This window comes from Malania oleifera, chromosome 5 (genome assembly GCF_029873635.1).
Source record: "Malania oleifera isolate guangnan ecotype guangnan chromosome 5, ASM2987363v1, whole genome shotgun sequence".
In the NCBI taxonomy this organism is placed as follows: domain Eukaryota; kingdom Viridiplantae; phylum Streptophyta; class Magnoliopsida; order Santalales; family Ximeniaceae; genus Malania; species Malania oleifera.
In genome coordinates this window covers 22605736-22633545 of record NC_080421.1, presented here as the reverse complement: position 1 = coordinate 22633545, position 27810 = coordinate 22605736, and the positions used below count along the sequence as shown (strand labels likewise).

The 27810-nt window shown below is 35.3% G+C and overlaps 1 protein-coding gene across 1 annotated transcript in view; it reads left to right on the top strand.

Annotated features, from left to right (window-relative positions):
* Positions 1-10670: 10670 nt before the first annotated feature.
* The window catches only part of LOC131155139 (protein DWD HYPERSENSITIVE TO UV-B 1), a 75998-nt gene continuing 58858 nt past the window's right edge, over positions 10671-27810 (top strand). The window contains exon 1 of the mRNA XM_058108069.1: positions 10671-10954. Within this exon, the coding sequence (XP_057964052.1) occupies positions 10923-10954 (32 nt within the window). The 5' untranslated portion in view covers positions 10671-10922. The remainder of the gene's footprint in view (positions 10955-27810) is intronic.

The following is a 27810-nucleotide window of genomic DNA, read 5'->3' as shown; positions in this document are numbered from 1 at the left end:
GATATTTTTATTATATTATAAACACTTCAGTCACACACTATTATAAACTATTTCTTCCTTACTGAGAGATGTCTCACCCCATCATGTGTTAAATCTTTTTCAGGTTATCCAGGTGATCGAGCTTAGATAGCTGGGGGGCAGGGTAGTTTTGTGAGTGAGACTTAAACGACTATGTCTTAGTTTTTATGCTTTATTAAATTTCTGTCAGGTTTTGTATTATAGAGAATGTGGATGTGTGAAATGAGTTTGATGATGTATAATTATAGAACTCTAGTATATTATGTTTGAGTTGTTTTATTATTTTCCGCTGCGTTAATGGTATCAGAGACGCGTGTTGTTCACATAACACTCCGGGCTCCACGTGGTGGGTCCGGGGCGTTACACTTATGGTTTTCGCAAAATATGGTTTAACCAACGTACTTCCTTTTGATTTCCGCAATCTCAAATCAAAATTGAACCTTAAGTTTATTTAACTTCCAAATTACGTAGTTTGTATGATTACCAATTAAACCATCTACACAATTTAAATGTGCTGAAAATAAAGAGTAAGGGAAAGAGAGAGTGAGATCGAGATTTTTACGAGGTTTGGCTTATACCCAACCTACATCTTCACCTTTGGAAAACCACCAAAGGATTCACTAGAAGAGTTCCTTTACCAAGCGGAATAACACTTTTACACACTCCTTTAGTAGGCTAGAGCCCGCCTCTCCAAACGATGTACCCTCGTTCGGTCACTGTTTCAAATAGGCTAAAGCCCGCCTCTCCAAACAATGTACTCTCGTTCGGTCACCCCTTCAAATAGGATAGAGCCCGCATCTCTGAGCAATATCCCCTTACTTAGCCAACGATCCAAGCAATCCTTAGAATCATCAATCTACAAGATACAAGTCAAATAGACGTACAAAGAATCGCTCCTCAAATAGCTGATTAGTACGGTTCAAAACTATATACTTCAATAAAATTCACAATAAGAAATTTAGATTGAAGCTCTAGGAATTTTTCACCATATGATCCTTTCAATGGATGAAAGAGTTGATAGTTGAAGCACAATATTAGTGAGAAAATCAGCAAGACTTTAGTAAACTTCGTGCAAGATGTGAGCAATAGAGTGCTTTTAGAATTTGAGAATGCTTGAGAGAATTTTTGAATGCTGAATTGAATTCTTGGTATTGAATCAAAGTAGCTTGGGTGTATTTATAGATGTAGAAGTGTTTCTAACTTGTTCCCCAAGTTTACTTGGAGTAGGGTCTAAGTTTTAAATAAATTTGAGCCCCAAGCAATTTTAAAATTTAAAATATAACCGTTAGTTTTTTCAAATTTACCGCATGACAGACGACTGGGAGAACCTTGGCAATCGACTGACAGTGTATTTTACATTTAAAATATACACCAGAAAGGTGGCAATCGCCTGTCACCAGCCAATCAGGCGTTTGTCACTGAACAATTTGATTTTTTAAAACTTACAAAGAGGTGGTAGACGACTGGCAAAACACTCACAGTCGTCTCAATTTACCCTGGCAGTCATCTATCAACACCAGACTGCTGACTATCATGTTTCTGCCTCTTCTTAAAACTTCTTTAATTATGGCAGATGACTGTCCAATGCAGTAAGTCATCTGTCAACCAGTTGTTTATTTGTTAAAAGCATTTTTGAACTCTTTTTTTTTTTTTTTTTAATCTTCGAATATTAACTTGTTTGACTTTGAAAAATATGTTCCAAGACTTTAAAAATCAGGTCTCTAAGTCTCTTTGCCTAATGAGCTTCAAAATGAAAAATCATTTGAATCATATTTCAAGTACTTACATGAAATTTTCTATAAACTCTTTCAAATTTTCAATTCTTGAATTCCTTGAGGTCTCTATGCTTGTTTCATCTTTCTTTGAGCTTTCATCAAGCTCTCTTTAATCCTCATGCTCTCATGATCTTCAAGCTTTATCTTTGAATCTATTTTTGAATCCATGCTTCAAACTTTATATTGATCATCCTTCTTTGAAATATAAGCTTTCATGAATTCTTTAACCTTGCATTCATCATTGAGTCCTGAAAAGACATCACTAAACAAAGCATGTTAAGTTCTACTTGTTTGTTAGCATCAAAATAGGATGTTAGTCCTTGTAAAGCCAACATTCCCAATTGGATAGTACTTTTTAAGGAATTCATGCTTCATGGTGGCTTAGTTGGTCACCAATATTTGGCCTTATTCTTCAGAGAGAATGGGAAAAGCCTAAAATGGAGAGTATGATCACTGAAATTTGGGATGCAGATGGTGGAACAAATTTTCAAGAACTTATTTAGATGCTGATAAGGATTTTTAGTAGAGTTCCCATGAAAGTTGGGCAGCATCGAGATAATCAAAGTCTTAATCTAAAATTGTGCCGCCTGGACATACGGGAACTGGATGCAAGACGACGATGTGTATCCGTTAGGTACAAAGTAGTCCCTAAGAGGCCGAAGGTGTTGTTCTCCCACTATAGGTAGGTGAGGAGCACGGGGTTTCGGGATTTGTTTAGTGGGAACCGAGGGGTTATCTTCGGCCATTTCTTTTAGTTTAGACGACTAAGCCTTCTTCGAATTAGAGATAGGTTTCCTAAGGGACCTACGAGATTTTTCAATCTCAAGATCTATGGGAATTATCTCGGGTTCCAAAGAATGCAGATCAAACATACACACGTGTAAGCACACAAATTCAGACTTCAAAAATAGGAAACAAAATAAAGAAATTAGAAATTAACAAAGAAAGTGAAAATTAAAGGAAAGCAAATCAAAAGAATAAGGCAATAATACTCTAAAGCAGAAGTTGGCTTATAACCATAGCTAAGTCCCCGACAACAGCGCCAAAATTTGGTACGCTCGCCAAGGCTTAGGTACTTAACTACCAAAAATAATATTTATAAAACCTAATTATCCCAAATTCAGTAGAAAGTAGGTAAGTCGAGTATTGATCCACGGAGATCGACTTGAAGCACAGTTATTAAACTACTTCCACTTTAGCTTACTAAAGCCTAGTTATGAAAAAAAGATAGTATTTTGCAATGGTGGTTGCCTAATAACTACTGGAAAGCATGTAAACGAAAGTAAGTAAATCTAAACTACTAGAAAGCAGATAAATTTCTATGTTACCCTACTCCTACAAAGTGAGACTATTATCTGAATCAGATGCTGGACGCCATGCCTCTAACTACGCTCATCCAGACTTCCATAGAAGTACTAACCTGAGCGGGCCAAAGCGGGAGAGGGGCAATCGAGGGCACAAGGTAACAAGGGTGCACCAACAGTACGAAGTACGGTTGGGAACCCAAGTATACCTTGTTTTAACGATAACGAACACCTCCGCGGTTCCGTAGCCGACTATTTCCCTTTGACTGATACGTAGCAGTGCTTATCCTTATCTGAAACCTTTCATCAAACGCACAACAAGTAAATAGAAAGCAGTAAATTGAAAGCAATAAATGAAAGCATGAGTAAAACGATCATCCCTTTATCATTCCAAACGTCTATCACTAACGCCAAAAGTACAAGAGGAGATCCTAATGTACACGGTTGTTGCATGAACACCGCCGGTTGTCACAGATCGTCGAAAACTCCATACACAAACCAAAACTACTCTACTCCTATTCTATTTTGGCTCTTAATGACTTCCTAGGTTTGTCACTCACTTAAGAGAGGCCAAAGAGGAACCCAGAGCTTGTGTTCGTAGCAAATACTTATAGGCTCTAGGGTTTACAAGGTTTGTTTTACAAATTAGGAAGGTTTGCAGCAAATCTCGCGCAGAAGATCGTCGTTATCGACCAAGTCGCTCCTCTGTCATTCTTGTGCGCGCCCTAGTTGGGACTCACGGGAAGTCAGAGATTCAAATCTTCAATGTCTTTGACTTCTTCGTGCCTCGGGGTCTTGATGGTTGAGCTGATGGTCGAGACTTGCAGTATCTTGATCTTCAGGAAATCTCAGTAGTTCGACACTGTTCGACATAGTCGCCCCTGAAGGTCTCTTGGTCGAACACTTCGTTGAGACTCTTTGTATTTCAGAATTTCAATTCTTTCTCAGTATCTCGACGTGGTTGCCCCAACGGGTAACTAGGTCGTGCACTTGGTCAAACCTTGCAGCATTCTGATCTCAGTCTAAACCTTGGAGTTTGCAGTGGAAGACTAAGTCGCCCTTGTGGTTCGCTAGTCGCGCCACATAGTCGAGCATCATCTTCTTGTCCATTTATGATTTGAAGCCTCTGAAGTTTGGCTGAATGTTTGAATTCGAGTTTTGATTCCTTCAAATCCTCCTTGGGTTCTTTTAATGCCTAATCCATGGTTTTAACTTGTTTTTCCTAAAAAGACAAACAAACCTTTCATAATTCTGAACAATGATAATTCTAGGTAAATACATAATAAAATGAGGATAAATATAGGTAGATGAGGGTCTAAAATTGCAAAGACCTGAAAAATTAAAATGATTCAAATATTTAGGAAAAATAATAAATAAAATAAATTAATTAATTAAAATTATTAATCAATTAATTAGTTAAACATTATTAAATTGATGAATTAAACAAATAAATAAAGAGAAATAATATAAAGGAAAAAAACTAATTGAAATAAGATATATATGTATATATACATGTAAGTTATTATATAATATATATATATATATATATGTTTATAAAAAAAGATATAATATTATAATGTTATAATATAATATATTATATTATATATCATAAATCAATCTGGATGATTCATCCATATTGAAATTAGATCTTCAGAATAGAACCGCCTCCCCCCTGAAATTCTTCTGCGTGCCCTTAGCTCGCTCGGTCTCTGTCTCTGTCTCTCTCTCTCAATTTCTCGGTGGATTTGCAGCGAATCGGGAAACAGAAGGTGTCATTGGATTCCTGGTTCCACTGCCAATATTTCTACTGGAGCATATTTGTCGTGGGAACGACTTAAACACTACTCCTGGGAAAAGGTAACTTTTTCCCATTTTTCCAAATATTTTTTAAATATGCTGTTAAATCAACGATCGGGCACCACCACGTGGTCCTAATCGCAATTGTCATCATTTTGACGTGGGTAAATTTTCAATTAGGATTTTCTACGCCTCACTCCAAAGTGAGAATGAGATTTAAGAAATTCGGTAAATTGGTTATATTTGCGGGTATAACTATTTATTTGAAAATTTAGGCTCTAGGAAATATTTAAATAATATTTTATTTATGAATAATTTAATGGAACTAGGGTTTTTGAATCAAGGTTCGAGTGAGCGCCGTAGGCATCTTTTCGAGGTCCCTATTGGCGTAGTGTAAGAAATTAGGTAAGGGGAAATTATATATTAAATCAGATTTTATGAAATTAAAGGCAATAATTTACGTTATATTATATGTATTTTTTGGTGTGAATTATTAAAATGTCAACCATGTAAAATTATGATTTTTGAGCCTAAGATCACTTATTTAGTTATGTATTTGTGGAAATGAACTGAGGAAAGTGAAAGAAATTTTCTGGATAATTATGCAAGAAATGGAAATTGTATTTTCAATAGTAAATGCTAAATGTGAATTGACCTATTTTACATGAATATGTATGAATTTTACTGCTGAATTGTGTGGCGTGAGATTCTGTGCAAATATATGTTAAATATATGAGACACAGACTAAGTAAGTAAGGCATTGAGAATAAAATATGAAATGGACTATGCTACTTGTGTATATTAAATGCAATCATGTAAACGTAAGACAACTGAAAGATAGCTATGTTAGCAGATCTAGCACACTTCTGTGTAGACTAACTGATGACAGCTAAAAGGGGCTGTAGACTAACTGATGATGGCTAAAGACCAGCTGTAGTACGAAGGAAATGAAATGAAAATGTTATGCAATGACTACGAAATGACCATGATATGAAATGACAAATGTGAACGATGAAATGTTGAAGATCACGTAAAGTGAAATGCAATGAAATGTAGACGTTATGAACATGAATAGATGTGTATGATTGAATAATGATAAAAAGAATAATGTATTATGATACTAGAAGTACCTATGTACGTAGAACATGTAATGATTGGGCAGGGCGTACTCTTTGCCTGAGGGTTTGCCGAGAAAGGCGAGTGCACTAGTAGCTTCAGATGTGGCAGTAGCTACATAACGCATTAGGGCAGAGGGAACCTACTTGTATGGGCGAGTAAATTTCCCTATCCTTAGGGCCTTTGCCGGAAAGCTATTGTTGAACGGTGTGAGTACGAGATCAATTTAACACTTGAGGGCTTACTGAGTAAGGTGAGTGTTGTGGTATGCTTCAGTAGTGACCTTCGGTTTACCTAAGTATTAGAGCAGAGGGGTGCTGCTTGTATGGGTGGGTAATCACACCTATCCTTGTGTGATGACCCAAAAATATATACATGATTAAAGCACAATAATAATAAAATAATAAAAATGGTCATTGAATTAATATCAATACAGAAGTGTTTTTCTGTAGGATTCTTGATTCCATGTTTGATGTCTAAGAAAAACCTTATCTAAGCGAGTGCTCAGAGACCATTGCGGCTCAATCGCTCCCTGGAGGTCGGTCTGGTCAAAATGGAATTTCATAAGATAAACAGAATAGACACTGTTTGTACACGTAAATAAGTATATATACATAAAATAGTGTTTTAACAAACATAATTTGTAGAAATACATAATAAGATGATAATAATATAGGTATCATATGTGGGGCCCACAAGACTATGTGGGGTCCACATGAGTCCCGGAGCCACAAGACACTGTTTATATACGTAAATAAGTACATAAAATAATGTTTTGACTGATATAATTTGTAAAAATATATGATAAAATAATAATAATATAGGTATCCTATGCGGGGCCTACAAGACTGTGTGGGGCCCACATGAGTCCCGAAGCCGTATGAAAGTTTACACGAGTCTCAAAGCTATGTAGGATGCATAAAATCGTATAAGAGTTATTCGAGTTACGTAGGATCCATTCGGGTCTCGAAGTTGTATGGGGCCCACAAGACCATGTGGGGCCCATATGAGTTTTCAAAATTTAAATTTAATTCTTGTTCAAAAATAAATAATAAAATAAATAAATACTAAAAATAGTTTAAAAGTAATAACAATGATAATAATAATGATTAAGAAAAATAATAAAATAATAAAATAATTAATTAACTAATTGATTAATTAATTAGATAAGTAGTTAATTAAAAATTTATTTAATGGGAATGGTGGCAAGCACTCCCACATGGCCTCCATCCCCATCCCATACTTAACCCATACCTTGCCCATCCCTTACCCATTCTTTAATTTTAAAAAAATTATAATTTCACCAATCTCCCCACACTTTTATAAATTCTATTTATTCCCAAAAATTTTCCTATAAATAGGAAGCTCTCAACCTTCATTTTCACAACAATTTTCCAAAGAAGAGAAGGATTAGTGAGTGAAAGAAATTGTGGTGGAGAGAGAATTTTTGAGTAAGTTCTCAATCACCTACTCTTTCCGATCTCATTTCTTAGAGACAGTTACAGTGTTCGTAAGGAAGAAGGTAAGTAAATTTTGATTATGTTAGTTTTTTTTTTTTATTTAAAATTTATACCTGAGTTTATTTTATAAGTAAATTTCAATTATGTTAATTAGTTCCACAAAATTTCCATGAGTTTATTTTTATGCATATTTAATTATATCAGTTCTATCTTTAATATACTTGCATCTATTTTTAGGTTAAGAAATGTTCTAATCCTCTCAGGTAAATTTTCAGCATTTCTTTCTATTCAAAAATAAAATTATATATATTTTTAACACAAAAATTGTGTGGCATGAGTTTATTTCTACGTTGCATTTTTTTTTATGAAAATATGAGTAAAGATGAGATTTTTACGATATTATTTTAAATTGTATAAATTATAATAAGATGATTTTAAAACCCCTTATGGCAACGAAAGTTCAAAATTACAGATGCTCGGTACCGCAGCTTAAAGTTTATACGGATCAGAGTGCACCCACACTGTTTACAGAATGGTTATTTATGTTAGTGGATTTATCCTGAGTGCACACCTGGTTCCGGACTAGGACTTAATAAGGAAAATCTCACTTAAAGTTTACGTACGTTTATTTAGTTTAGTCGGCTAGCCAGCTAAGTCCAATTTTCGGACCGCACAACCCAGTCATGGGGGTAAACATGACTTACGGCAAACAGGCCTAAGGGTGGTTTTTATAATATATGTTTATACATATTTAATTACGAAGTTACTGATGATTTGAAGGAAAAGTGTAAGTTTACGTGAAAATGATCATTTTGGTGCTTAATGACGATCTAAGGAAAACGTATAAGAAAAAGTATATGTATATTTATCATTAAATATTTTTACAGTTTTAAAGTTAAAAATTTAATTTAACATTTATAGTATATAATTATAAAATTTTACTGTTGTAATTAATGACAAAAGTTTTATGCATAAATTTTTAAATTTATATTTATTCTAAAAGAAAATTTGAAGTTATAGTATTAAATATTGTTTTACGAAATTTTTTTTAAAAACTCATTTTGGGCACACACTAATAATAATCTTATTTACTTACTGAGCGTCGTCTCACTCCAATCATATTTTTATTTCAGATAACTCTGAAGGGCATGTCGGAAATCAAGCTTAGCAAGCATGCGGGTGGGGATTAGAAAAATAAAGATTTATTATAAATATTAGTATGATGCCAGATATTTATGCTTATGTAATTTTTTTCTTTTAAAATAAGTGATTGTAATATGGATAATTAGCGCTCTGGTTTAATAAAAATTGAGTTTATTTTACTTCCGCTATAAATCAGTAGTAAAAAGTTAATATCCCGGCCCCTCGGGATCGGGGTGTTACACTTGGGTAATCTCATGGGTTAAACCTTTGCATGTAATTGTTTAGATTCAGAGAATGATTTCAATGTTTATGAAAATGCTTTACAAATGTTATTAAAATGATATTTACATGCCTCATGTTAGCCACACGCTGTGTTTAATATATTGTTTCTTCCTTTACCGAGATGCGTCTCACCCAAATATGATGATTTCTTTTCAGGACATTCTCGAGGTCGAACTTAGAGAGCTCGAGGGTATTTAGCATTTTTTAGGAACATAAAGATAAAGGGTATATGTTTGTTAATACTTAGGGATGTATATATTTTATGTTTTATGTCGTTATGTTTTAAGTCCATTGAGAACGAAATGATTGTGAACATACTGAAATGTTTTGGAGATTTGTATATTTATGGAAATGCAGGTGTTGGATGGATATTGTGAAATTTAGATAGGGTTAGTAAACTCTGGTACTACGAAATTATGGTATTATATGATTATGTTGTATGAAGATTTTGTTTATGTTTTCCGCTGCGTATATGTTGACTTATGGATTATCAGAGATTTTATCAAGTATAACGCACCAAACCCAGGTTTAAGGGTTCGGGGCATTACAAAAATCATATATTTTAGGGACTCATCACAAATCCTCATCTTCTAAGACAAATTGTTTATTTTAAATTGTTATTCAACAATTTATTTAACTCCTTCATTTATTTGAGCACATGTTTAGCTTTTTTGCAATTGTTAGATTTTGTTTCTTAGTTGTCCATTATCCTATAAATTTGGTGTCATATGCCTAATAGGAGATTTCCACAAACACTCCTACAATCATTTCAGACATTCCATCATTACTCTAGCTAAAATAAATCTTGTAGTTACATTATTGTGATCATCATTAGCACTCTTAATAACACATGTTCAACTTATATCATATCACATTTCCTTTGCTATAGCCACACTTAATTACCATTTTTATGCATATATCATAACAATTATCACCACCTTATTTTTTAGGGGACATTTAAATGATGATAGGAGTTTATGCTTGGAATCTCATATTCAAAATTTAAAATAAAACTCAGAAAAATTTGAGAAGGGGAGGAGTCCAATGAACAATTTCAGGCTATCTTATACCTAACTCCAATAAATTACAAAAAAAAAAGAAGAAGCTTGCAGCCCCCATTATATATATGTATGTATATGCATATAATATTTTTTTTTTGAACTGAAAATTTGAAAGTATCAAATATACATAATATAATGTTTGGAACTATAAAATGTAAAATTTAAATGTAAATTTGTATGAATTTGAAAAAAAATAATATAAAATTATTTTAAATTCACACATAATCAAATCATAAATTAATCCTCATACTGCTGAATAATATCTATTTTACTCTTTATATTTTCTTTTAATAATTTGTACTTCTAATGTCATGTAATTATTTTTATCATCGTAACTAAATTTAAAAATATTAACAAATCTCCTTTGCATATATAAAATGCCGAATTTACATTACCTGCTAACTAGCCAATCACTATTATTTATTATGAACTTAATGCTATGAAAAAAAATCTTTCAAAGTTTTTTTTTTGAAGTGATTATCATTTCAAGTACATAACTAGTATTAAAAAATTTAAAAAATAATACATACTTTTCCTACTATTATCCATATTATCCAAATCCCAAATAAATTGGCTAATCAATAAAATTAAATAACAAATAAAAAAAGTAAAAGTTAATAAATATTAAAATTTAATTATACTAATTAAAAATATAAACATTAAAATAGGTTTCAATGAATAATGTAAGTATTAACTTATCATTACATTAATCTTGACACAAATATTTCCCGGAGAATGGTAGACAGCTAGAGGAAGGCGGACCGCTGAAATCTTTAATGCATATTCGCATGTCAAAAGATACGGGGGAACCACGGGGCGGCAATAAACGGAGTTAACTCTCTTGCAATTGACATGTGCCTGATATTTGAACTCTCTTGCTCTCTGTCTCTGTCTGTTGATCTGCAGGCGTTACTTCTGTAATAATCGGAGCCTTCCCTCGATTGTGAATTGGCGGATCAAGACGCCATGGCTATCGAAATCTCAACCTTAGAGAAACTGTAAGTACGCGTATATCTATACGTCCGTTCCAAAATTTCAAATGGCTGCGCATTTTTCTAATTATGCACGTATTTGTTCAAATATTGCGTAGAACGACTCTAGATGATCCTATTTTTCATATTTTATATGTGGGTTTTTTTTTTTTTTTTTTCCATGGATTGTGAATTTCTTGGTGCCACTTGATTTTAGAAGCTCGGTTGCGTTACATTTCATCCGTTTGCTTTAAATTTGTGTAAATTGGAGCCTCTGTAAACAGGAAAATCTTGAGGACTCAACCCCAACTTTGAGATGAGGCAAATTTATTTATATATATATATATATATATGTATATATATATATTTTTGGTGAGAGATGAATTAGGAGGTGGATCAAGCGCGCGAAAAAAGGAGAGAGAACCCATTATATCGGCAGTAGGACTAGGGGGAGAAGAATGAGTTGCAGTAATGGAAGGAAATGTATTTTCACATAAGCAGACTTGGCGCAAAATGTAAAACCTTGTTGAGAAATGGGTTATAGCAGTTACATGCACTTTGAGCGAGGAGTGTCCGTGAAAAGGTACCCAAATACCTTAAGTTTGAGATAGTTTCGGAAAGCTTCATAAGGTGATTTGATTTTAAACTCAGCAACGGTGTAGGTAGACTGTTGATCAAATATGCGGTGCATTAGCAAGTATGAGGCCAGGAAAACACGATAAAGAGAGAGACTGTGCAATAAGGTGATACCCATTTCAACTACATATTTCTGCCTACATTTGGCAGTGGTCCAGTAGTGAAGTGGGTAATGCGATGGGGGGAAAAAATCACATGCTTTGTTTAGTGTACTCATCACCACCATCAGAATAAAGTGACAGATGGGAGAGAAGAAATATATCTCAACTGAAAGCCTTGATTTTGAAAATATGACAAACACATTAACTTTATTCTTGAGAGGACATATACTTGCATTGCATTTGTCAGTACAGAGTTCAAGCCTTAGATTTGAATTTATATGAATTTAACACAACTCTATATAGTTTTGTATTACATTTAGTTCAAATCTACACAGTTCCAAATCTAAGGCTTAAACACCACCATGCCAAATACAGCACTGGTAAAACTGGTCTAGCATTATGTTTCCATGCTTGAGCCATGCAACAGTCTTCTCCTTGGCATCCTTTTCCTATAATTTTTGTTTCTTTCTTACATATACCAACCAGAGAATCTTCATATATTTTATACATTCCATAAGCAATGCATCTTTTAAACTCTAAACAAAAAGCTTGCTTGACCTCTGCATTTCTGTAACTCTAGCAGTATAAACTTGACCAAAAACAACAATGTTAAAAGAATCTGCACCAAGCTGATAGGCACCATGAGCTGATGCTCAAACTGCCTCATCATGGGCCATTATTCTTGGACCTACTGCATTTAGATCATCACCTTGATGGGTAACCATTTCCTGGCAAAGTAGCATATGACTTCAACAGTTTTGTGTTCAATAAAACCAACTATGCATGCTATAGTTGGACTTTTACTTCACCATTGTAATTGGTCAGGATTCTACTCATTTGATAATATTGAGTCTGTTTCATTATTTGTTAACTCTTGAAACTCCACATTGTTAGCATCCATAGCTTCAGCAAACTTTTTGGGATTATCCTCTATGTTTAATAAGATGAGTATTTTACTAAGTACAACAATTCTATTTCCTTCAACAAGGAGTGCAATAGCTTGATATGAAAGTAGCATTCAAATACTTTTTTTTGGCTCCTCGACCGCTTTTAGGTTCACCAAGAGGTTTAGACATTTACTTTTACTGCTAGGAGATGAACTAGGGCTAGATTCTGAAACAGTACTGGAATCATTTTGAAAATTTTTGTTCAAGAAGTTCAACATCTTTTATTCCACACTAACATAGAGTGCAGATTCAACAATGTATAGGCTTTTAATTTTCATCATATCCTACAGAGAGGATTTTTTAAAGTCCTCCTTGATCTTAACTTTGCTCTTTTATGATCTAGAATTCTATATATTGTAAAATGAGAGATGGTGAAAGGAAGAAGAGAAAGACAGAAAGAGGAACGAAGGGAGAAAAGTGTGATGGCAGATTCCAGGAGCATACGTATGGCTCCAGATCTACCCTCTGCAAATAGAGACAAAGATAACCCCACTCACAAGACATTAATTTCTAAAATAGCATATTTTCTTCTAGCATTCATTTTAAGCTGGAGGTGTATTAATGTCACCTAACCCTAGCTTTTCACAATCATTAGACAAGGCATACTTAAATAAAGTCTTTGTGACAATATAACTAATCCATATATTTCACAAAGAAAGTCCTCATAGCTTCTCGAGCACAACATCTCTCACAAAATGACAACTTTAAAATGTGCTTTGTCGTATCACAATTTGAGTCATAAGTTGATTTTCTGCTTTAGCAAAAGATCTTGCTATAGTAGTTCATTTCTTACTACTCCAGTGAACAAGATTACTTTTGAAAAATGTGCAATATAGACCTTTAATCATCAACCGAGCTAGCCCAATTTGCATCAGAGTATCTATCTTGCAGTTTCTATTGCATTTATATATCAAATTTGTGCCAGGAGAGCATTTGACATACTGTAGGATCCTACAAACAACATCTTGGCATTGGGATTTTTTTTAAATTGACTTTCCACCCCCACAACAAAGAAAACATTAGGTCTAGTGATAGTCAAGTAGTTCAACTCACAAACCAAGTGCTTCTATCAATATTTATCTTCAAAGTTCAGGACAACATCCCTAGATAACTTCACACTGGGATTCATAGGAGTATCAACTAGCTTAGCTCCTAACATACGAGGCTACCTTAGCAAGTCCAAGGTATATTTCTGTTGAGATAGATTCAACCCTTTATTACATTGTACAATCTCAATACCAAGAGAGTAACATAGAGTACCCAAGTTCTTGTTTCGAAAATTTTCTTGAAGCCATTGCTTGATATGGGCAATCCTTCTCTTGTCACAGCTGGTGATAATGATATTATCAACATAAACTACTAGAAATACCTCACCTATCTCCTTTTGGTAGAAAAAAGTTAAATGAAGAGAGTAGCATTGGATAAAACCAAATGTAGTGACCCCATACTAAATTTGTCAAATTAAGCTTGAAGAGACTACCTAAGAAGATAAATGGTCTTATGCAACCTACATAACTTACCATCCTCTCCTTGAGCAGCATACTAAGGAGGTTGCTCCATGTATACCTCTTCCTACAAATTACCATACAAGAAGGAATTCTTCACATCCAATTGGTATGAGGATCAATGGAATTAACTGTCATAAGATCAATGGTGTAGGACGGGTAAGGGTGGCCTATGTCCTACAGTTCAACCCTCACACCAGCACATACACTCAATGCACTTTAAATTAAGAATTCAATTAACTTTCATAAACACCATAAATCATAAGACATTTCACATGTTGTGGGGATTTTGAAAGGGTGTATGGTGTTGTTCTGAAATAAGTCCCAATTAGTTCTTTCACAAAGGAATCGAGTTAAATGCGGAAAAGATGCTATTTCAATTTTTCAAGATTGTAGTTCTATGTTTAGCACAATAATATTCCCAGAATTGATTTTGAACTAGCAAGTAATAATATTGCATTCTCAGGATTCAAAGGGCTTAACAAACATGAAATTTTAGGGTTTTCAAGCAAAGGCTTACAAGATAAAGTTATGGTTTATAATCAAATATGAATTAGGAAGATTACAACCTTACCAAAGGAAAATCTTTGGGAAGACTAGAGATTATCCGACATGAGATTAAGCAAGATTCAGGAATATAGATAAACTGCAAGAATTCAAAGGCTATTTCAACTGGGACTATGGGGCTTCAAACCAGAGTTCACAACTTGTTAAGGGCTTATGAAAATATCAATCTTACCAATGAAATTGTTGGGTGATTTGTTATGATTCACACAAACTTAGATCCTGCCAGAAAATCCTTGGAACAAGCTTCGAAATGTAATGATGGAAGTAGAACTGCTGTGTATATACACAAACGCAGATCTTGCCAAAAAATCCTTGGAACAAGCTTCGAAATGTAATGATGGAAGTAGAACTGCTGTGTATATAAAATGCCCGTGTGGATGTAACTTTGGTGGTGGCCGTGAGAGTGAGGGAGGGAGGATATGGAGATGGAGTTGCTGGATAGGTTAGTAGTCTCTCACCACCTAATCTCCGGAGAGAACGCGTAGCCTCTCACCACTCAATCACAAGGATCGGATAAAGCTATAATGAACTTCAGCAAAGGAAAATCCTTTCAATATCAATATTCAGACTTAGCTACTTTCAGTTCTTACAATGGAGAATATAAAGACTTAACACAAAGGATACAAGACAATTAAACAACGTACACTTCCCATACAAGCATGGGAGACAAAGAAATAAATGCACACTCACAACTTACTAAGAACAACTTACTAAGAAGCACATACAAGCAAGTTATCTTGCAATATTACATATTAAATAAAAGTCAAAAGGAGGGGTTCAACTCCTACTCGCACTCTTGGTCGAAGTTCTCTGGAGTTCTTTAGTGTGCAGGAGACTTGGTCGCACCTCATCGTGTCCTAGTCGCATCTTGGTCGAGACTCACTGGAAAACCTGCGAGCTGCTGATGGATGGACAATTTCAGCCGCGAACACCCTTCAGTATTTGGGGCATAACTTCTACTAGAGAACTCCAAATAGGGCGATGTTGGTATCAAAAGAAAGCTAACAAAATTTTCCACTACTTTTGTGTTCAAACTTTTTGAAGATGGGAAGGTTTTGATAGAGAAATTTGCACATTAATTCATGGGTTCTTGCAAAATAGTTATGAACTAAAGTGGATATTTGGAGGCCATCCACGTGTCATCATGTCAGCAAAGGAAAGGGGTAAGGCCAGCTGATCCCCATCAATCAATGCAACAACAACAACACCAAGCCTTAAGGCCCGCTAGGTGGAGTCAGATACATGAATCCTTTTCTGTCAATTTATGCGATCATGGAAAATTTCTTTCGACAAATTCAGGGTTATTAAATCCTTACTCATTATATCATTTCAAGTTATTTTAGGTCTACCCCTACCCCTTCTATTACCCCTCATAACAACTAACTCACTATTCCTCACTGGCGCGCTATGTGGCCTATGTTGCAAGTGTCCAAACCATCTGAGTCGTCCCTCTCTTATCTTATCTTCTACAGGAGTTATGCCTAACTTACTGCAAATATTTTTAAATTTATCTTTCAATGTTATACTAATCATTTGTCTAAGCATTCTCTCATCTCGGTAACTTTCACTTTTTGGATATGTTGTTTCTTAATTGCCTAACATTCTGATACATATAGCATAGCTGGTCTTATAGTTGCCTATAAAACTTTTCTTTTAATTTTAAGGGTATTCTACGATCACAAAGCACAGTTGAAACATTTCTCCATTTTACCCAACCTGCTTTAACTCTATGCATTACATCCTCTTCAATATCTCCTTCAGCTTGTATAATAGATCCAAGGTATTGAAATCTACAGGTGCTATTTATTTCTACATCATCAAGTTTGACTTTTTCTCCAATATTCCACCTACTATTATTGAAATCACATTTCATATATTCTGTCTTATTTCTACTTATCCTAAAGCCTTTAGATTCTAAAGTTTCTCTCCATAATTCTAACTTAGCCTTTACTCCACTCCCAGTTTCATCAATCAATACAATATCATCTGCAAACAACATATATTATAGAACCTCATTTTGGATACTTCTAGTAAGTTGATCCATTACTAAGGCAAAAAGATAAGGGCTCAAGCTGATCCTTGATGTACACCTATTTTGATTGGAAATTCTCTAGTCCCTCCACCTATAGTCCTTACACTAATCATTATACCATCATACATATCCTTAATGACATCAGTATACCTACTACATACACCTTTTTTCCCCCCTAAAACCCACCATAGAACTTCTTTAGGTATCCTATCATACGCTTTCTCTAAATCAATAAACACCTTAGAAAATCCCTTTTCTTTTACCTAAACTTTTCTATTAATCTTCGTAAAAGATATATAGCTTTTTAGTAGATCTCCTAGGCATAAAACCAAATTGATTTTTGAGACCTTCGTTTCTAATCTTAATCTTTGTTCAACTACCATTTCCCATAGTTCATCGTATGACTCATAAGTTTAATTCCATGATAGTTAATACAATTTTTAATATCTCCTTTATTTTTGTATATAGGTATTAAAGTGCTTTTTTTCCATTCATCTGACATTTTCTTAGTTTTTATAATTGTGTCAAATAAATTACTTAACCATATAATTCCATTTTCACCTAGGCAATTCCAAACTTCAATTGGGATGTTATCTGGTCCTATAGTTTTCCATTTTTTAATCTTTTTTAGTACAAACTTAACTTCGTTAACACTAATATTGGGACTAAATATCATATTTTTAATTTTTTCCTCATTTGTCAATTTTAAGTTTAAGCCTTCTATTTGATTTTCATTAAATAGCTTACTAAAGTAACTTCACCATCTTTCTTTTATGCCCTCTTCCTTAACCAAGACAATATCCTTCTCACTTTTTATGCATTTTACAATACCTAAATCCTTACTTTTTCTTTCTCTAGCGCTAACAAGTTTAAATATATCTCTTTCCCCCTTTTTTTTTCGTATCTAATCTATCATACAAATTATTAAATAATCTATGTTTAGCTTCACTAACAACCTCTTTTGCATTTTTCTTGCCTCTCTATACTTTTCAAAGTCATTTATGTTTCTACATTTTTGCCATGTTTTATACCAAATTCGTTGTCTTTATGATTTTTTGAACATTTTGATCTCACTACCAACTTTATTAGCTATTCGAGAATCTTCCTCTTGACTCACCTAAAATCTCTTTTGCTGTTTTTTTTAATAGAGCTAGTTATCCTACTCCAAAGAGTGTTTGCGTCTACACCATCCTCTATAATCCAATTACCATTTTGATCATTTTATTTTTAAATTTTATTATATTTTCTTCCTTTAGGTTCCACCATATAGTTCTCTTACACTGATTTATTTTATCCCTTCTCTTCCATTTTTTAACACATATATCTAATAACTAAACTTTATGTTGTGTGGTTAAGCTTTCTCCTTGGATAACTTTACAATCCCTGCATGATAAACGATCTACCTTCCTAGTTAAGAAAAAAACTATTTGACTTTTATTTTGTACACTTTTGAAGGTTAGTAAGTGTTCTTCTCTCTTCTTAAAATAAGTATTCATTGGAATAAAATCATATGACATAGCAAAGTATAAGATCATCTCCCTAGACTCATTTTTGTTTCCATATCCATATCCTCCATGCATTCTTTCATTACCTTTATTATCCCTTCTAATGTGTCCATTTAGATCTCCTCCTATGAATATTTTTTCAGTCCCTGATATGCCTTGTATAATACTATCCATATCTTCCCAAAATTGTCTCTTAAGATTTTCTGATAAGCTTAGTTAAGGAGCATAAACACTAATGATATTTATTATCTCTTGGCCTAAGACCATCTTGATTTTTATAATTCTATCCCCTACTCTATTTGCATCTACAATGCTATCTTTTAAGTTTTTTTTCTATAATAATTCCTACCTCATTCTTGTGTTTTTTATTTTTCGGTATACCAAAGTTTAAATCCTGATTTATCAATTTTTTTAATTTTCTCCCCCACCCACTTAGTTTCTTGAAGGCAAATTATATTAATTTTTATTCTAATAATTGTATCCACAATTTCCATGCTTTTACTTGTAAGTATCTTTATATTCCAAGTTTCTAATGCAATCCTAGTCTCGTGAACTAACTTCTTTACCCACCCACGTCTAGAATGATGCGGGAACCCTTGCATATTGGACAACATTCATATCATAGTGATTTGACAAGTTTTACGCTGGTTGTCAGTTGCGTAATGCAACCTTCCTCCTTTATCCAAGCCTGGGACCAACTGTGTGTGAAAAGATTAGGACATTAAGTGCATCATAGGCAGAGTTGTCATGAGATCAATACATGAAGAAAATTTAGGTGAAGCAACATGTGAGGTGGTTGCAAATTAACCAATACCATATGTTAGGGTGTACCCCTTGGTGACCCATTGTGCCGTAAGCCACTTGATAGAGTTGTTGAGTAGACCTTTAACGGTGTAGCCCAATGACACCTAACAAACTTCCTTACAAGGATGAAGATTCACCATGACCCTAGATCCTTAAACAGTCAAGACATCCATTTCTACATCCATTGCATGCTTCCATAGAGGGTTTGCATATGCAAGCATTTCAACATGTGTGGAAGGGATAGAAATAAAGGAAGTAGGCGAGGCAAAAGAATGCATAGGACTAGAAAGGTAAAGAACAATTGTTGAACTAATGTTTAGGTACCTATTTTTAATGAGGAGTTGGAAAATCCAATTCATGCTAGGATGGATCTTTAGAACCGAAAGATAGAACAAAACGAGCTGGTGGTGGTGATGTTTAGTGGTGGTGATGTTTGTTCCTACTTTCCATTGATCATAAACATTCAATTATTTTTGAGTCAAAAACTATTGGATTTGGAAGAGGAGAGAAAGTTTTATCTAGAGGAATAAGGGTAGGAACATGAGGGTCAATGCTCGAGGGGAAACCAAAAATTGCTAGACTCAAAATAGATTCATCCAAGGATTCTACAAGAAATAAAATGCCCCCTTAAAGAAGGTAACATTTACACTAACATATTTCCTACGAGTATGGAGATGTAGCCAACAAAGATGCTTTTAAAGTAAGAGGAGAGAACTTGTCTTGGAATAGGAACGAAACATGTGCGCCCAAAGAAATTGTTAAATTACCACTTTACCTAAAAGGTTAAGCTATTAAGTTGTGGGCTGACTATCTATATCAAGCTTTAACTCTCCCTGCACATGCAGCCTGATAGAACGTGGAGAGATAAACACAAGATAACCAACACCTATTTCAGGGAATATAATAATTTTTTTAAACACTACACGATAAACACAGGCAGGGAGACTAGAACCTAGGACTTCCTGATAACCAGCTTTGGAGCCATGTTGAGATTTTTTGTAAAATGAAAGACCTAACCCAATGATAGGTTTCACCCTCTATTTATAATACATATCAAATACATTCTAGCGACCATAATACCCTTACTAACTCTCATTACATTAACACACTAATGATACTAAAAGACTAAAATAACCATTAACACAACCTAATTGCTTAAACTTTTGGTAAAGTAGTAATCTAACATGGTATTAGAGCTTTGTAGAAATGATGCACAAAAGTGAACATGGATGTTTGTAGGTACATGATAGAGAAGAGAATTTGTCCCTTTAGAGCATTGGAGGGGATCTTGTTGAGTAGAACACCGTAAGAAGAGCATATGAAGGAGTAGAGTATGTCATTTCAAAAGGTTTTAGGAACATGCATATGAAGGAGTAGAAACTGTGTGACACCAAGTAAATATCCATTTTTTTCGTTTAGCTACCCATTTTTCTATGGGGTATGTGTACATGATATTTGATGAATAATCCCTTTAGCCAAGAAAAGAGATTGAAGCTTATTTTGAACAAATTTAAGCTCACTAATAGATAAAAAAAACTTGAATATTAATGCCAAACTGAAATTTTTTTCTTGGTAGAATTGAGTAATACATTAAGAAATTTACTATGAGACTCAATTCTAGATGGAAAAGATGCTCTATAATGCTTTCTTAGCTGACATGCAGTACACTCAAAATGAGAAACAGACTCGAACATAGGAAAAACTTGTTATGGTTTTTGAAGGGATGGATGACCCAAACAAGTGTGCCACTAATTGAAACACCACGAGTAGAAATTGAGGAAGTGGTATGACAGGAACTAGATCTACTACCACCACTATCGAAATAGTACAAGCTGTCCTTCTCAAGTTCTCCACCAATTCTCTTCTTTGTTTGGAGATATCGAATAGCATAATGAGAAGGAAGGAAAGTTGTTAAACAGTTATGAGATCTAGTTAATTGACTAATTGATAACGAGTTGAAGAGGAATTTAGGCACATATAACATAGAGGAAAAAGGCACAGAAGAAAATGAAAAAGAATATTGCTGCAACTAGGGGTGGGTAAGAAAATTCAAAAAACCGAACCAAACCGCAAAACCAAACCAAAGTATTGGCTAACCATTATTTCAGTTTGATTTTGGTTCGTAATTTTTAATTTTTTTTGGGGTTAATTTTGCCCATTCAATAACCATGGTTAACCGAACTAAATCGATATATTAACAATTTATAAAAATACATATTATATATAATTTTTTTAGTAATTTAAATTAAAATCAATTGTATTTTACTAAGATTGATACTTAAATTTTAATGATGAATATTAAAATTTACATGTTGGTTAATGATGGAGGTCATGGGTTCGAGGTGTGGAAACAACCTCCTAAAATTTACATGTTGGTTAATGATGGAGGTCACGGATTCAAGGCGTGGAAACAACCTCCTGCAAAAATGCAAGTTAAGGCTGCATGCTATAGATCCGTTGTGGTCCGCCCCTTCCTCGGACCCCGCGTACGTGGGAGCTTTGTGCACCAGACTGCCCTTTTTTACATGTTGGTTAACCATTGTTTCAGCTTGATTTTGGTTCGGAAGTTTTAATTTTTTTGGTTAAGTTGGCCCATTCAATAACCATGGTTCACTGAACTAAACCGATATATTAAAAATTTATAAAAATACATATTATATACAATTTTTTTAATAATTTAAATTATAAAAGGCAATTATATTTCACTAAGATTGATACTTCAATTTTATTGATGAATATTAAAATTTACATGTTGATTGTTATGGGGTGGGGGGGGGGGGGGGGGAATAAAAATTTGTAGTGATTCTAAAATTTTAAATTGGATTTGACGGTTCGGTTCGGTTTTGGTCTAAAACCCAGTTAATTGAATTTTGTTTAATTGTTTAAAACTCTTTGGTTTTAGCTTGCAATATTTATTGAACTGAAACTTTGGTTCGATTAATGGTTTGAGGGGTATGGTTTGGTTATCTAGCCTTAGCCACAACTAGAAATTGGTGTAAGTGTAACTTGAACCATCAGCAAGAGTAATCTTAGATTATACAAAAGTGTGTTTCAAGGATTGAGATAATTTAGGACTACTTGTCATGTGAAGGGGGCATTAGAATGAATAACTTGGGGTGAAGAGGATGAAGATGCAAGAAGCCGAGCTCTACAAGAATGGGCCACAGTAGGATTAGATGGAAAGACTAAGTTTGAGTTGTTGAACCATGCAGACAAGATTGCTATACTCCTCTCAAGACATGGTAGATGATATACACATCTCCTTAGTGGAGTGGCCATGTGCACTTGAAGTTTCAATAGCGAAATCATTCTCAACGAGATACTTATTAGCCCAAGCCAAGTTCAGATTCTGACAAGAGACTTATTAGCCCAAGTTGGTTTCTATGGTGATCCCAAGAGCAATCAAAAGTATGGATTTCCTTGGCACATATGTGTGCGAATGCGAGAATTTCCATGACAAACTCCTCCTTGTCCTGCCACGACCGCTTTCCAAATCCTGTCCTTGCCCTGCAACACTTCCCTTACCATGGTTGGAGGTAGTGTTAACCATGGCTAGTTTGAGAATAAGACAAAGAGCCTTTTTTTGGTGATCAGTTGGACTCTTAACATATGCTTCATTCATGGATGGTACGGATTCACCAGCAAAAATCTGATAATGGATGGGTTGAAGGTTAGGACTTAGCCTAGACAAAAACTTGGCAGCCAAAAACTCTGCTCTTTGCCTCTTAATCATCTCAAGGTCGGAACTAGTTCATAGATGTTGAGTTCCTCCCAAGTACCCTTTAAAGTGATAGAATACTCAATAATTGAACTATCTTGGTCATGTTTGAAAAACTTATCATATAGGTCTAAAACACGAGTTTAATTTTTACCTCGTGACAAGCTTTCACAAAGATCGTTCCATGTGGCCTTGGCTGTTCTATGAAACATCATGCTCACAGCAAGTTGTGGCTTCATGCTTTTCCACAATCACACAAGCAATAAATCATTTTTTTTTTCACCCAATCTTCATGATCTTTTGAGTCCAGGAGTGGTGGAGTATGCAACAAATTCTTGGTATTCCCTTTTGCATTAATATGCAACAAATTCTTGGTCTTCCCTTTTGCATTAATATGCACACCACTGCCTTGAACCACAATGGACAGTTGGAGGATCCAGCCATTTTATGGTTATGATTTGTACATTAACAGTATTAGCCAAAACTCTCTCTATAGAGGTCATCAAAACCACTTCTATATACTACAATAAGCGAACATGGGTATCGGGGATGAATAGCACAACAACTATGCATGTTAGGCAGCATATACACGATGTCAAATAAATTCTCCAACTCCTTAGCATCATGAGCGGTCCATACACTTTTGGTTCTACACCCTTGTTCTTTCATATTTGATCCCTTTAGTATTTGAATTCCTAAACCATCAGGTTCACCTGGTAGAAAGCTCACTTTGTAGCACTGCCATCGTACCACGAAAGTATTTTAAAACTCTTCAATGGAACTTTGCTGTTGTTTTTGGGATTCCTCCAATAAATCAATCCATTTTGAATGTTGGGCTGCCTTCATGAGCACTTTGTTGCCTTCATTGCATCAATTATCTTGGTATTAGTGTATGTAATAGTTCTTCCATGGATGCTTCACACAATCCCATAATCTGAAGGCAACTGAATCCCGAAGGAATTAACCAAGCTTTGACACCGACTATGAAGGGTGTGGGGCACTAGTCAGCTAAAAGTAATCAATTGTTTTCCCACATGAACAATTTCACAAACATCCAATGCAAAGTAAGCGAAAGCAATAAACAAACATAAAAGCAAACGAGAATCATGTGGTAAACAGTAAAGCAATGCAATTCATTATTCACAACTCTGTAGGCATCACTTGTTTAGTGAGGGAAGTAAGTAGGCTAAACACATTTACGATAGCTAGTGACTTTTGCAATCATTGATGAACACTCACCCTCCCCTAAAGAGTTTTTTGTGCTATTCTAGCTTTGGCACTAAGGAACATCAAATTGACCCGGTAGTCATACTCCCTTTTTTGACAAAGACATTATCCTACTTAAAAGAATAAAAGCTACACTATTATTTACATGATGGTTACCATCCCACAAACACAAGACAAGCAGTCATAGGCAAGCATAATGCCTTGAACAAACTTGGCTTGTGACACAAATGAAAGTATTAGACTAGGTGGTGATTGAAACATAGTGAGCAATAATGAATAGGATAAACAACTAAGAACTGCTAAACATGCTTAAGTACCTTTCCAATGAGCAATGGGCAAATTCAAGTCACACTAGGATCAATCTCCAAAACCAGAAGTTGAAATAGTGATGGGCAAAAGAGGTGGCTGCATGGTTGTAGTGATGTCTGCACTTGCTTTGCGTAGTTCATAAACCCTCAATTGTTTCTCTGGATCAGTATGGTTGGATTTTGAAGAGTAGGAGATTTCTAGTGAGGGATATCAGTACAAATGAGGTTGAATCATAAATTGTTGATGAACTCAAAATAGATTCATCCAAGGAGGACCCTGCAGTAGAGAAATAAGGTGTCCCCTAAAAAGTGGTGACATCGACACTAACATATTTCCTGCGAATATGGGGATATAACATTTATAACCTTTCTGAGTTCCCAAGTACCCAACAAAGACAGAATTAATAGCATGACGAGAGAACTTGCCTTGACTAGTATGTGGAACATGAACAAAACATGTGCACCCAAAGACACGAGGCACAATGAAGAGCATGGCTGTTTCTGGTGCATGATGGGGAAAGGAATTTGCCCTCTTAGAACACTGGAGGACATCCTTGAGTAGAAAATAGGTTGTGACAAAAGCATCAGTCCAGAAGGTTTAAGGAACATGCATATGAAGGAGGTAGAGACCTATGTATGCATGATAATTGATGAATAATCCCTTTGGACAGGCTGTTGCAAAAAATTGAAGCTCATTTTGAGCAAATTCAACTGCATTGTCTAATCAAGAATTTGAATATCAATGCCAAACTTAGTTTTTTTTTTTTTCTTGGTAGAATTGAGTAAATACATAAAAAAATCCAGACCTGTTTTTTAACAACTAGATCTAGGTGATACACGAAAAAATCATCCGCAAACGACAAAATATTGATGACTAGTCAAATTCTTGGCTCTACGGACCCCAAATACTTGAATGAATAAGACAACAATAATTTATTGTGAGACTTGATTCTAGATGGAAGAGATGTGCTAACATGCTTTCTAAACTGACACATTGAACTCTCAAAATGAGAAATAGACTTGAATAGTTTTTGAAGAGATTGATGACCCGAATAAGCGTGCTATTTAACATTAGGCACATATTACAGTATAACATAGAGGAAAGAGGCATATAAGGAAACAAAATAATATTGAAACCAAACTAACTACTAGAATTGAACCATCATCAAGAGTAAACTTAAGAGTGTAAAGTAGTAGGTTTCAAGGACTAAAATTAATTATGACTACCTATCATATGGGAGGAGACACCATCGCACTAAAATCAATAACCTAGGATGAAGAGGATGAAGTGGCAAGAAGCCTGGTTGTACCTGACGGATCAAAGTAGCATTAGATATAGAGGAATGGATTTGGATTTCTTAAGCCATTCAAATAAGATTTTTATACTCCTGGACACGGTAAATGACATACTCAGCTCCCTTGGAGTGGTAGGTGCACTTGAAGTTTCAACAGTGGAATCACCCTCAGATATAGAGTTAATTAGACCAAGTTGGTTTCCCATGGAGATCCCAATAGGATGGTTGTTCTTACCACAATGTGTATCAGAATAAAGTAAAAGAGAGAGAACTATACATGAGGAAGTGAATATCACTTAGTTTACTTAGCTTACAACTTTGAAATGTATATATAGCTATACAAGTGAGTGAGGTTATCCTAACATTCCGATGTGGGACTAAAAACTATACACTATGTTTAATACTCCCCCACAAGCTGAAACGAAGATGTTGACAAGTCGAAGCTTGGAGAGAGCAGTTTGTAATAAACCTGGGCCAATAGACTTGGTGAAGACATCAGCAACCTAGCCTTTGGAGGAGATAAAGTAGGGAGAGATAATCCTAGAACGAACTTTTTCCCTGATGAAGTGAATAACCACCTCAATATGCTTGGTCCTCTCATGCAGAATTGAATCAGAGGAGAGACATATAGCAGATTTGTTGTCACAAAACAACAAAGAAGAGTCTGTCATAGGAAAGCCAATCTCAAATAGGAGAGCGCGTAGCCATAGGATCTCACAGGTACCTTGTGCCATAGCGAGGTACTCAGCCTTAGTAGAAGAACGTGAAACCACTGCCTGCTTCTTACTCATCCAAGAAAGAAGATGATTGCCCTTGAAAGTACAAATACCTGAGGTAGATCCTCTGTCAGTCTTGGACCTAGCATAGTCAGCATCAGTAAACACGGAAAGACCTGGTTGTATTCCAGATGAATAGAATAATCCCAGTCCAGGTGAGGTTTTTACATACCGTAAGATGTGATAGACAACATCAAGATGTGAAGTCCGGGGAGAATGCATGAACTGACTTACTAGGCTCATTGCAGAGGCCAAATCAGACCGAGTGCCGGTCAAATAGATGAGGCGACCAACAAGTCTCTAATACATCGGAGGGTTTGTCAATAGATCACCAGACTTTGCAGAAATGGAAATATTAGGATCTAGGGAGTAAAAGCAGGCCGACATCCTAACATACTAGTGTCCATAAGGAGATCTAGGGCATATTTCCGTTGAGAGAGGAAATGCCCTTGTAGGAGCGTGCTATCTCAATGCCCAAGAAATACTTTAGGGGTCCCAGATCCTTGATGTCAAAGGTGTCCCCTAAGTCCTTTTTAATCTGAGCAATTCCAGACAAGTCATTACCTGTAACAATAATATCATCCACATAGACAGAGATAATGGTGCAAGGACCATGGGAGAGACGCCTAATAAAGCAAGTGTGGTCTGACTGGCATTGAGTAAATCCCATAGAGAGAACCACATCACTGAATCTACCAAACCATGCACGAGGTGATTGCTTAAGCCCATATAAGGACTTGCGCAATTTATACACCTTTCCAGACCTGAGCAGAAAAATTGGGAGGGGGATCCATGTAAATATTATCAGTAAGATCACCATTCAAGAAGGCGTTCTTGACATCAAGCTAATATAAAGGCCAAGTGAAAGAAGCTGCCAAAGAGATAAGCAGGCGAACAGTAGTAAGCTTTGCTATAGGAGAAAATGTAGTATGAAAATCCTTACCTGGAATCTGCGTAAAACCCTTGGCCACCAAGTGGGCTTTATACTTGTCAACAGTACCATCTGCGAGGTGCTTAACTGTGAACACCCATTTACAGCCCACCGTGTGTGCACCTGAAGGAAGGGGAACAAGATCCCAAGTATGTTATTGCTGTAGAGCTTCCATCTCAGTACGCATGGCTGCAACCCATTTGGGGTCCTAGAGGGTCTCATGAAGTGAGCGAGGTATGATAATAGCATCAACATGTCCCAAAAGGCTTGATAACTCGAGGAAATGTCCAGATAAGAAAGATACTGGGAGATAGGGTAGTTAGTAAAATAGGCTAAAGAAAGTCTATCAGGAGCTCGACGGATTCGAGAAGGATACCTTGAGAAGGGAGCAGGGGGATTAGGGACTAGAGGAGACATACTTGAGCTCGGTGAAGATGCTGGCAGAGGCTCCAAAGGGCGCGGTCGGCGAGTGTAAACCTGTGGAATGAGAGAGATATGGTCTTGCCCAGTGGGGGTAGAGGTAGGAGGCTC